Source organism: Lacerta agilis, chromosome 1 (assembly GCF_009819535.1).
Source record: "Lacerta agilis isolate rLacAgi1 chromosome 1, rLacAgi1.pri, whole genome shotgun sequence".
Taxonomy (NCBI): Eukaryota; Metazoa; Chordata; class Lepidosauria; order Squamata; family Lacertidae; genus Lacerta; species Lacerta agilis.
The window spans coordinates 19,854,242-19,866,634 of NC_046312.1; the positions used below are offsets into that span (position 1 = coordinate 19,854,242).

The 12,393-nt window shown below is 44.3% G+C and overlaps 1 protein-coding gene across 1 annotated transcript; it reads right to left on the reverse strand.

Moving 5' to 3' along the window:
* Nucleotides 1-209: 209 nt before the first annotated feature.
* LOC117060766 (serine protease inhibitor 2.1-like) lies at nt 210-5,380 on the reverse strand. The gene is made up of 4 exons (XM_033173300.1): nt 4,801-5,380; nt 3,577-3,847; nt 1,567-1,720; nt 210-416 (listed from the first exon to the last, which is right to left on the reverse strand). Exons 1-4 carry the CDS (start codon nt 5,378-5,380, stop codon nt 210-212), a joined length of 1,212 nt encoding a protein of 403 aa, XP_033029191.1.
* Between the last annotated feature and the right edge of the window lie 7,013 nt (nt 5,381-12,393).

A 12,393-nucleotide genomic window follows, 5' to 3' on the forward strand; every position in this document is an offset into this window, starting at 1 on the left:
TGTATAGGTGCCTTGTTTAATGGTTTGAAATGCATCACACATTCGCTATAGCAGCTGACACTCCCCAACTTATCTACAAAGCCTTAGGGAGCCTTCATTTTTAACACGTTGGCATTTCTGTAAGATTCAGCAATTGACTTTATATGTTCCTTTTGAAGACATAAATCACGCTACAGATCTGAAATAGAAAATGGATGTTCCCTTGGTGTTCATGCTTGAAGTGGGTTCACTATTTTCCCCATGAAAAGCATTACCCCGTCATCCGGTGCCCATATGAAGAGAAAGAACGGCCTGTCAAATTTGAGTAGAACAGGGCGTGGGGCGTTGGGAGAAGCCCCAGTCACCTGACTTCCAAAGCTGACTGCAGCTGCCTCCGTCCCTCTTTCATTAACATCCAAGACAGCCTTGTGAGAAGCCTGCATAGGAGGGAAAATATATATATTGTTGGAAACCATCGCAGCCTCCAACAGAACCACAGATGCAGAGAGAGACACAGATTTTTAAAAGGGCACAGTTGTTTCTGCTCTCACACTAATGCATGCATTTACATACGTGTGCATATTGGCAAAATGGCTAATGGGGTGTGAGTGTTAGGAATTGGCTATGATTTCTGCACCAGATGACCCTTAGGTTCCTTTCCAACTCTACAATTATTCTATTAATTAATCTGGGGACTCAGCAAGTGATTTATATGCGTTATATGTGCGATATAACATCGTGCCACCATATGGCGATGTGGAGTCCTGTTTTTCTCTACCTGTTTTCCCTGCTTAAATTTACAAGGCTTTAAACTGAAGCGCTTTTTTGATGTGTCTAGATCAGGCATTCCCAAACTACGGCCCTCCAAATGTTTTTGCCTACAACTCCCATGATCCCTAGCTAACAGAACCAGTGGTCAGGGATGATGGGAATTGTAGTACAAAACATCTGGAGGGCTGAAGTTTGGGGATGCCTGGTCTAGGTCCAGCCTAGGTCCAGACAAAACTGTGTTGCATTAGAGAACTTTGCCTTAGCTACGGAAATTCAGCACTAAACTACTGTGGCTGCATTGTGGAGTCAGCAGCAAATATACTGCAGCTGCTAATTCCATAAATGAATTAAAGCATACGCAACATGCCAGTGTAAAATGAATTTAGATGCAATGAAAACAGCTTTGTGGCTAGAAACGACACCTTAAAACAATATAAAACAATAATGATGAAATAAAGGAACAGTCCACAATGCTTGGCACCTATCCAGGCTCTGCTAACCTCCAGATTGGGACTGCCCTAGAAGATGACTAAGCAACTGCAGTTGGTCCAAAATGCAGCAGCAGAATACTGGCTGGATTTCCATTTAGATCTTCTAAAACCCCTGTTTTAAAACAGCTGTGGTGGCTGCCATTTCTGGGCCCAATCCAAGGTGCTCATGTTAGTGTTTAAAGCCCTAAATGACTCAGCCCTAAATTGAAACACTGCCTCCTTCCCTATAGACCGTCTTACGTGCTGCAACCAGCAGAAGAGGGCCTTCTTGGTCATTCTTCCACCTGAGCAGTTTGCACATGCATGACCACGTTTATGTACGTACTGTGGAAACCATCAAGTTGCGACTTCCAGTACCGGTAATTCCCGATAGGTCAGCTTTGTTGGTAAAGACTTCAGTAATACCCATCCTGGACAGCAAATCTTTGAGATCATAGGATGTAGACATTAAAAATTTTGGAAGGTGCAGGCTAATTTCTCTGGGAAACAAGAGAACAAAAAAAATTAAAACGATAGTCTATAAGGAGTTTTATTTTGCCAACATGTACAGACCCTCCAAGTATCTGAAGAAGTGTGCATGCACACGAAAGCTCATACCAAGAACAAACTTAGTTGGTCTCTAAGGTGCTACTGGAAGGAATTTTTTATTTTTTATTTTGTTTTGACTATGGCAGACCCTCCAAGTGTCCATATTTTCCAGATTTACAGAAGCCAGCCAGGTTTCTGATTTGATCCCGGCATGTCCCACTTTTCCTTAGGACGTCCCTATTTTCATCGGAGAAATGTTGGAGAGTATGGAGTTATGCGACCCCTGAGCCAAGGAGATAAGTAACTATACAACCTTTAGAAGATATCTGAAGGCAGCCCTGTATAGGGAAGTTTTTAAATGTTTAATGTAGAAACAGCAGCAGCAGCAGCAGCAACAACAACAACAACAACAACAACAACAACAACAAAAGGACACCCTTATTTTCATCAGAGAAATGTTGGAGTGTATGCATGCAGCATTTACATTTTCAGATCTGCATACACTTGTTTTCTGCTATAATAGTTCTGATTGTGGTCTGCATTTCTTTGCTGATATCAAGAGTGGAAGCAGAATGGCTTCTTAATGGATCATTGTGAGCTACATATGAAGCATACTATGCCCCCCCCCAAAATCAAGCAGCGGTAAATCTGCCAAGCCCATGTTCCCCTGGAAAGGAGACTCAGTTTCTTTCTCCTTGGGGAGGAGCTCCCGTCTTCTCTATGGAAGGACCTCCCTCCCTATGCACTGTGGGATTTTCTAGCTGCAAGTTAAGGAGCTGAGGAGGAATCTTGGGGTGGGGGGCACCAACTGGCCACAAGACTCCTCATTTTTTGCTACTTCATACTACTGAGACACATGTGCTTGGCAATGTTTCTGATTGCTTTAATTGACTTTTAGTCTGGGCAGGAAAGACAAACCAGGAGATGAGGGGCAAATAGCTGAGGCAGTACAGTGGTACCTCAGAAGTCGATCGGATTTCATTCTGGAAGTCCGTTTGACTTCCAAAATGTTCAGAAATCAAGGCACAGCTTCTGATTGGCTGCAGGAAGCTCCTGCAGCCAATCGGAAGCTGTAGAAGTTGTGTCAGAGGTTCGGGTTCCAAAGAACGTTCGCAAATTGGAACACTCCACTTCCGCCTATGCAACATTCAGGAGCCAAAACATTTAATTCACAAGGCATTTGGGATCCAAGGTATGACTGTATTGGGTTAAGAGGACTCTATGGTCATGTGATGCTGCCTTGAATATGGCCATTGGGGTGCCCTTTAGGCTTGGCATGCACATTGGTGGGAGGATGCTGAGATAGCAGGGCCACTCTTCACTTGCCTAGTTCACAAGGGTCTTGGAGAAAGGAGGAAATATTCCTTCCAATACTTTTCTCCATGCCCTCAAACTTGCACAAGGGTGTGGAGTGACCTGGTTCCTCTCAGCTTGAGGAACTTTTCTGCACAGATTATATTTTGATTAAGCTAAGTATAATTTGGTCTGCAGATCCTGCAAGGAACCATACCATAGCTGCCAACCTTCCCTTTTTTGCAGGAAATTCCCCTATCAGTACTATACTATAGACTATAGTACTGATAGGGGAATTTCCCGCAAAAAAGGGAAGGTTGACAGCTATGAGCCATACTCAACAAAACTTTATCATTTTCACCACAACTGGTTTCCTGAGTCATCTTCTGGTGTATCGGTAAAAGTCCTTTGCACATATGTTCTCCTTTGTTTTTAAAGAATGCCTTCATTCCATACTCTCATGCACAATAAATACTACAGAGGTACTTAGAAACGGCAGAGAGAGAAAGCTTACCCTTGTTGTAAAGTTGTTTTCCACCTGGCCAGAGTATTTTGCCCCAATGCATCCTCCACTGTCTTCAGTTTCCCTTTGTCCGGCAGAACAAACCAGGCAACAGCACCTCCTCTGTACGGAAGTTCCACTAACCAGCAAGACAGATGTTCATCGTGGAGATAATTGACAGTCTCGGTTTTGCGCATCATCTTGACTTTCAAAGTTGTCTTTTCATCGACAAAAAAGGGTTCTTCCCAGGTAAAACGAGCTTCAAAAGGGTTCTCCCAGTTGTCTTGGGAGAAAAAGAATAGGTAACTGCCTATTTGAGGATTAACCTTCCAGCATGAAAGCAGTGCATCACATCATGCAAGTCCAGTCAAAGGAGAAAGACTACCAAGTGCAAGTCTACAGGCCTTTGAAGTTTTAGAAGAAGAAGAAGAAGAAGAAGAAGAAGAAGAAGAAGAAGAAGAAGAAGAAGAAGAAGAAGAAGAAGAAGAAGAGTTTGGATTTGATATCCTGCTTTATCACTACCCAAAGGAGTCTCAAAGCGGCTAACATTCTCCTTTCCCTTCCTCCCCCACAACAAACACTCTGTGAGGTGAGTGGGGCTGAGAGACTTCAAAGAAGTGTGACTAGCCCAAGGTCACCCAGCAGCTGCATGTGGAGGAGTGGAGACGCGAACCCGGTTCCCCAGATAACGAGTCTACCGCTCTTAACCACTACACCACACTGGCTCTCTGACAGAAAGGAAAAGACAAAAGGGGGAAAGCAGGGTCCCACAGGTCAAAATGTGGACTAAGTAGAGGGGCACTGTTTCCTGTCTGGTAGAAGCATCCGGGGACAGGAAATTTGGTGCCCTACAGATGTTATGCCCCAGCTGGCATGGCAATGGTCAGGGATGGTGGAAGGTGGAGTCCAAGAACATCTGTAGGGGCATAGCTTTGTCACCCCTCCCTCAACCCTTGCCCTTCTCTAATATTGCCTTGAACTTATGTATTTGGAACTTTCAACTCTTTTATACTTTACAAACTCTCAAAAATTGGTCTGAAATATAGTATTACAAAAATCAATTCAAGACAAGCAATTTTAAAGCCACCCATTTGAAAGTGATAACTTTTCCACCATTGCCTGCCAGATTATGTACTTTGGAGAGTTAATGTTCCTTTGTTTGTCATTCCTGCTATCTTCAGGTGATTAAGCAATTCAAAGCATTAAATATTTGTTACTCATATTTCTTCAACATACCTTTGAAGTAGACATAGTTCCCAAGAAACATGCTCGTGTCTTGAGCTAAGTTTTTAACCATTTTGGTTATTTTCCCACGAGTTTTCTTCTTCACATAATCATTTATCTGCTTTTCAGCCACTACATTGTCTTTGAAGTCAACAGCAAAGATCTCAGATTTGTAGAAATTTTGGAGATCCTTATTGTACTTAGTGGCTATTTTGATGCCCTTAGTTAGGTACAAGACATTCCCTAGGTTCACCTTTCCTGCTTTTTTGGAACTGGTCAGCACCTTGAGGAGCTCTTGAAATCCTGCATGTATCTTGCTTGTGTCAATTGTCGTCAATCCAAGTCCACTGTAGATCTGATTTTGGGTTTTAGACTTAGCACCCAAGCCAAGTGCTGAAAAAGCCATGGAGATACTCACAGGAGAGAACAAAATATTTTTGGCACCTTGATGTGAAGTTACGTGTTTGGAGAATTTAAATGCAAAGTCAACAATGCTGGAAGCTAGCTTTTCCTGAATCGGATCTTTACCTCCATGACCATTGTGGACTTGAAGGACAATCAGTAACAAGGAGAGGTGGGTGGCGGGTTTCATTGTGATCTGAGATTTGCTTAAAACACACAAACAAACCAAACACAACACAACACAGAATATGTTAGCACTCTCCGTTATAAACCTACTGAAAGGAATTCATTTTGATCAAAAGCAAAATTCATTGGGAATGAGACAACCTTATTTGTGAGTGTGGCCCAGTTCTACAGAACTATGTAACAGAAATAATTCACTTTGCATACAGTGATGTAACCCACCATCCCCAGCAGGTTTGCATGATGCCCTTAGTTGTGTCAGTGCAAGGTGTGCTAGTTTGGGGAGAGTCCTGTGGAGATGGTATACAGCCTCAATAGAGCCTATTCATCATCAACAAACCTTTTATTGGCATCACATACAAACATCCATAGCAAATCAATACAGAATTACTGCCTTCCCGGTGAAACAAAACATTTGTCAAGTGAAAGAAGCAAAACAGTCTAACATTACATCTCTAGGTCTCCAGGGAGATCAGACGTCTGCAATGTGTTTCAACGACAAAAAAACCAAATAAAGGTATTTAGCCACTATCTTGGTCAGCTCCTGGTTATACCCCGTAATAGATAGAGCCTATTCCTAATGTTACTTGCATTTAAGAATGGCAGACAGCCTCTTAAAAACAGCCACTTCAGCAAGGGAGCACAGGGCTTGAGATTAACCCCACACACCTTCATGAGCTTGCCTCCTACTGATTTTGTCTGCATTTTCGTTCTGTAGTTCTACTCCCCCCCCCTCCAAAAAAATTGCCAATCATAAACATTTCCATCCTCGTCTCTTGTGCATCATGAATTATGAACAAATGTTCCACGGATCCTTTTTTATACCTAACCTGGGTTTATTATAAAATGTTCCCGGGTACCTTGGCACTTGGTCTGTAGGGCCTGAGATGTGTGGTCTTCACTCTTGCCCATAGAGTAAGCTCTCTTGCTGGGTTGCTTTCAGTTTATAGCCCTGGTTAACTTCTACTTCCTGCTGCAGCAGGAAGGTAAGGGCAATTAGGTAAGGACACCTAGCTGGTTTGAAAAATACAAAAAGTTGGTGCCTCCCAAATTCAAGTCCAGTGGGCTGTAGTTTACTAGTGGGAATTAGGATAGTTCAGCCCCCTGAGTATGGGCAGTTTTGTCCGTTGAGTGAGTAATGTTTGATATTTTACTGTTTTGCATATGCTGTAAGCTGCCCAGAGTGGCTGGCAAAACCCTGGCAAATTATCATTCTGTTTGGAAGCTTCAGAACTGAAATACTTTACAAATGGTTTTAAAGAGAATTAATTGCTGCAATCTTTAACATGGGCCAAGGCTTACTCTTACACTATAGTTTATATTTAGAAAACAATGAACCTCTTACCTTCAGAATAGAGTTTGTATTATATCTCATATTGCCTGATCAACCTGGACTATTGATAACCATCATCTTGACTATACTTGTTACACAGAGGGTTCAAAGGAATTTAACGGCAGAATTAAAAACATAAGCATAAATAAAAATAAGCAGGTTTTGACACCCTGAAAACTCTGTAGATGCAGGAGACAGCCTTCTTCTACCAACTGGGAATCCCACAAAATTGCAAATATTGAATTAGATGGGAAAGTGTCTCTTTGAGGCTGGGTTAGACAACATTGTGTCACTGTAGTCATTGTTCTCAAAAGATGAACTTGCTCTGATAGTCCATTGTCTCTAGTTAAAACCTTCCTGGTTAATCATCTTTGATTGACTGACTACCTGCTCATTCTTCTTCTTCTTCTTCTTCTTCTTCTTCTTCTTCTTCTTCTTCTTCTTCTTCTTCTTCTTCTTCTTCTTCTTCTTCTCCTTCTCCTTCTTTCCCCCTACAAATCTATTTAAGAACAGATTTTAGCATTGCTCATCTCTCCATTGCTACATGCATGTTGATGTGCTTCGTTGTTAAATTGCCCCTATGCTTTCTAATAAATCCCATCTTTTGCTACAATCTCTGTGTGGGCACACTTTTGTAACTTGGTAGGGTTCAAATGCTTTTGAATTATGGTGCTGGAGGAGACTCTTGAGCATGGACTGCAAAATGATCAAACTTATCCATCCTTAAAGAAATCAGCCCCGAGTGCTCACTGGAAGGACAGATCCTGAAGTTGAGGCTCCAGTACTTTGGCCACCTCATGAGAAGAGAAGACTCCCTAGAAAAGACCCTGATGTTGGGAAAGATGGAGGGCACAAGGAGAAGGGGACGACAGAGGATGAGATGGTTGGACAGTGTTCTCGAAGCGACTAGCATGAGTTTGGCCAAACTGTGGGAGGCAGTGAAAGATAGGCACGCCTGGTGTGCTCTGGTTCACGGGGTCACGAAGAGTCGGACACGACTGAATGACTGAACAACAACAGGGTTCAAATGCACACACACAGGACAATGCTTAGTTTTGCTCCATCTACAGGTCCTTTTGTGGGGAGTGTTTCTGCAGGATCACATGGGTGACCAAATATACATGTCTGTCTGTCCGACCATCCCTCCCATTAACAATGGCCAGCCTCTGGGTAAAAGTGACCTACGTAAAAATACCCCAAAGTAAAATTGACTTGAGCAGAATATTCTACCATCAGGTTGCTTCAGTGGCTGGCAGCAAAAATGTTTTGTTTTCATATTTGCTGTGCTGTTTACTGGGGGATGAAAGTGCCACAGTTTGATCCTCCACACCAGGGTGCAAAGATCTGCCCAGCGCCCCCAAATTTAGTTTAGCCCCCAAATTAACTTTTATTATGCTTATGTCAGACACCATGCTTACGCCTTATCTCTTGTTACAAAAGAAGGGAGGAAAAAGAAACAAACTTTTTTTATTTGCTCATTTATTTTACAATACACTTATACTCGTTGAGTCTGACAAGTGCCGCCATTGTGAATGACAAGCGCTGCCGCTGGCGCAGCGCGTCTTTGGTAAATGAGTGCACAAAGCCAAAAGTCCTTTAGTGAAACAGTAGGTATACATTTTGGTAATACCTATATGTATTTTGTTTTTCTAGCTTGATCATAATTATTATTATTTCATAACAGGTAGATAGTTAAGAGCTTAGGCAGCTTCAGCAGCGGCCCTGCTCCACACTGAACCAGCATTTGTCAAGACGTGGCTTTAACCAAACTGAGGTCAGTGAGCACATAGAGATTTCCATCATTTCCTCCTGAAACCCAGGAGAACATTGATCACAGATGAACAAGCTCTTAAAAAAAAATCTAACTTCTAAAAAAACAGTAATGCATGAATTATGCCAAATGTTTTAAAATGTCAAGTTGACGTTTTCCATTGTGCAGAAGCTGAGGGTCTCATCAACAGCTACATCCACCTAGAATTCAATTGACCTTCCCATCATAAACCCATCCCAGTTATGTGTCCTGATCTTGTTGAGAGCATTGAAGCTATAACACTTCCGTGTTCTGATGAATATTTATCAGATGTTTCACTCTCCATGCTTATCTCATCTGTGGTCTGTACCCATTTAGATTGCAAGCGTGCATACTGTTCCCCTAATGCTTGTTCTGTTTCTTCTGCTAGTTTCACTGTCCATTAGTTCCACTTTCCCGTATTCTTGCATCAGCCTATTATACCAGTATATCAACTTAGTAGAGTTCCACACGACCCTATATCCTTGATGTATCTAGTTTCCCCCTTTTCCTAATTTAGTTAGGTACCTTCAGCAATGAGCAATGGTTGCCTCCTTGGCAGCCCATTGCAGCATCTGGCCTTTTCTTCTCCTGCTAGCAGCTATGAATCATGCTTAATTTAACCTTAAGAGAGCAGAACCTAGTATTCAAATAATTTCAATCAATAATGAGGGCTTCAGACATGCTTCACATCCATTCCCATCTGCCTTCCAGCTTGGCCATAGCACCAAAACTGCCTTGGGTGCCCAGTTGGAAGAGAGATGGCAGTGGGGGTGTGTGTGCAGAGTGTGACCTTGTTTTCTCTCCATGACCTCCCTGAGGTTGTTGAACACAGTAGCTTTCTGGATTAGCCTGGGGAGATGGAGGGTGGGGTGGGAGCACTGTATTGTTGCACCCCACCCAGTCTCTGAGCTCCTGCAGCCAATCAGAAGCCACGGAAGCATCGTCGGACATTCAGCTTCCGAAATGATGTTCGAAAACTGAAACACTCACTTCCGGTTTTTGATCGGGAGCCAAAATGTTCGACTCCCAAGGCGTTCAGGAACTGAGGTATGACTGTATCCATATTCTATTTTATGTTTCCAAATGGATTACTGGGTATTTGCATATATTGCTCCATTTTTCACCCTTCTCCAAGATTCATTCATGTAACGTATTTCTGATTGATATTACTATCATAGCAGTTTTCCAAAAGAATCAAACACCTCTTAAATCATCTACCTTTTTAATATACTTCTAAGAACTTGGATACCATATAAGGTGGTGTACCACAAATGCAGTACCCCATTGGCTATCTAACTTTCCCTCTTTCTCCGCATGTGACTTTTGAACTACAATATGTAATCATCCTTCCCACCATGAGCACTTTCCCAGTTATGTGTTCTGATCCTTCTGAAAGCTTTCAAATGATAGCACGACCCTGTTCTGACTGTTTACATTGCCACCAGATACTCCAGCCCAAACTTTAGATGTTTGCCTCGTGTTCTTAGCTGTGCTCTCTTTATAGATCACAAGAATGAACAATGTTGACCTCCTAGGCAGCCCATTTTGGAATTTTGCCTTCACAGTTATTCATTATGCTCAGTTTAATTTTAAGATAGCAGAGCATGATTTTCAAATGATTTCAATGAAGAATGGGAGCATCAGGTTCCTACAACTTCAAACTTGCTTGGAGGAAACTGATTATCTACATCCTTCAAGCCTGGCCACCAAATTGAAACTGCATTGGGCAACTCTGTTTGATGATATTTAGAAGGGAGAGGTGAGTGGCTGTCAGTGGCATAGGAAGGGGTGGGCGGAGGAAGCGGAGCGCACCGGGTTCCATTTCTGAAGGGGTGACAAGAGGGCACCCCTTGGGGGTGCCATCGTGCCCCTGCCCGCAGCCGTGGGCGAAGGATCCTCCATGCGACGGCGCCTCTTGGTCTCTCTCTCTCTCTCTTTCTCTTGCGCACTACAAGTCTATGTCACATTTCTCTCCCCCAAGGGAGAGAAACTGCACATCCAATAAAGTGGAATCTGTTACTCACATTCTTCTATTTTGTGAACTTTATAGCGAAGAACGATCTCGACTTATACTACCCCTTTTATCAAAATTTACACCCTTGCAATATTATTTGGAATTCTCCCCCGAAATTTTACGTAAATTCCTTTTGGAAGACTCTTTGAGCTCAGTATCCTATGCTGTGGCCAAATTTTGCAACTTAGCTATTAGAAAATGTAAATCTCTTCTATAGAATAATATATTATAAACTTTTTTAGTGCTGTTTTTTATTATTATTTCTCTTATTATTCTGGCCCTTTGGATTTCCCCCTCCTGTGGTGGTGATGTTGTTGGTCTTCCGTTTGGAGCTGTGTTGTTTTGTATTGCTGGCTCTTGCTGTAATAAAATTAATGCTGATTTCTCTCCCCCTTCCACCTATCGGGCTTTTCCTTCTTGTGCAAGCTCGAGGGATGGGGAGGAGGTGGGGGGCGGCGAAGTTGCCTGCTCCCTCTTAAAGGCGCAGTGCCAATTCTTTCACTTGGCTTGAGTGCGGTCCTGCTGTCAGGACAGAAGTGATGAGCAGAGCGCCTTGACTCCCTCGCGGCCGCACCTCTGCTGTCAGCAAGCAGCTCATCCTCTCTCCGCCTTCCCCCCCCCAGCTCTGGATATTGGGAGTCATGGGGGGGGTCGGCACGCCGTTACCCCCGCTCCTGAGTCCTGACTGGAGCCTGCAGGAGGAGGCGGGGAGAGGACGAGCTGCTCAGCTTTGCCAGCAAAGCCATGCAGCTCCCTCCCCCCCCCCACACACACCTCTCTTTCTTTTTACTCGGCAAAACATTGGCATTCCCATTTTTCTTTCATTTTCTTTTTTGCAAAAGCGTGCGGGGCGTCTGAAGACTGGAAGCACTTGTGAGAGGGTTGCGGGTCAGAGGCGTAGAAGAAGAAGAAGAGTTTGGATTTGATATCCCGCTTTTCACTACCCGAAGGAGTCTCAAAGCGGCTAACACTCTCCTTTTCCCTTCCTCCCCCACAACAAACACTCTGTGAGGTGAGTGGGGCTGAGAGACTTCAGAGAAGTGTGGCTAGCCCAAGGTCACCCAGCAGCTGCATGTGGAGGAGTGGAGACGCGAACCCGGTTCCCCAGATTACGAGTCTACCACTCTTAACCACTACACCACACTGGCTCTGGTAGGAAGGGGGGCGGACATTCAGCGCCCGCCCACGACTCCCAAGCCTATCCCGAGCTGTCTATATGGGAGGGGGGTTGATAAAAAAAAAATTCCACACTGGGTATACCTGGGCTTGCTACGCCTCTGGTGGCTGAGCCACTTCCGCCTATAGGCAGGAGGTGGCGTTGCGGGTATCACAACCCGAGCATGCGTGCAGGGGCTGATACACAGCCCCTGCACGATTGGAGGACTTCCCGACGCCTCCCCCCAGTGGCTGACCAATCCGGACGGCTGAGGGGAGGGGCCAACAGCCCTTTAACTGGAGACGGCAGGAATCCTTCCCCCTCTCCTTTCGCTGCCCCCAGCTGCTTCAGTTCTCCCGCCCACCCACCCTTTAGGTTAGCTATTGACCTTGCTATGGACTCTGGTTGGTCGCCCCAGTTGGCTGGGGGGCCTGGTAGGACTTTTTCCCATTTGGACTAGCCAAAATCGGGTTTTTTCTCGTAGCAATTCGTCACAACTTTGGTTTGGCGGTTAGGCATTGGATAACATCAATAGAGGTAAAAAGGGGAGGTAGCGCCATCACCTGCCCCTCACTGGAAGGGTATTCCGTTAAAGGTTTCCGGGGGGCATGGTCCCGTCCGAAGCCTAGGGAGGTCAGGGCCGAAGCCACGCCCCAATGGTGATCACGGGGGCAGTTCCCCTTGATCAGCATCAGGGGTGCTGACCTTCCTGGTTAACCCTTCAC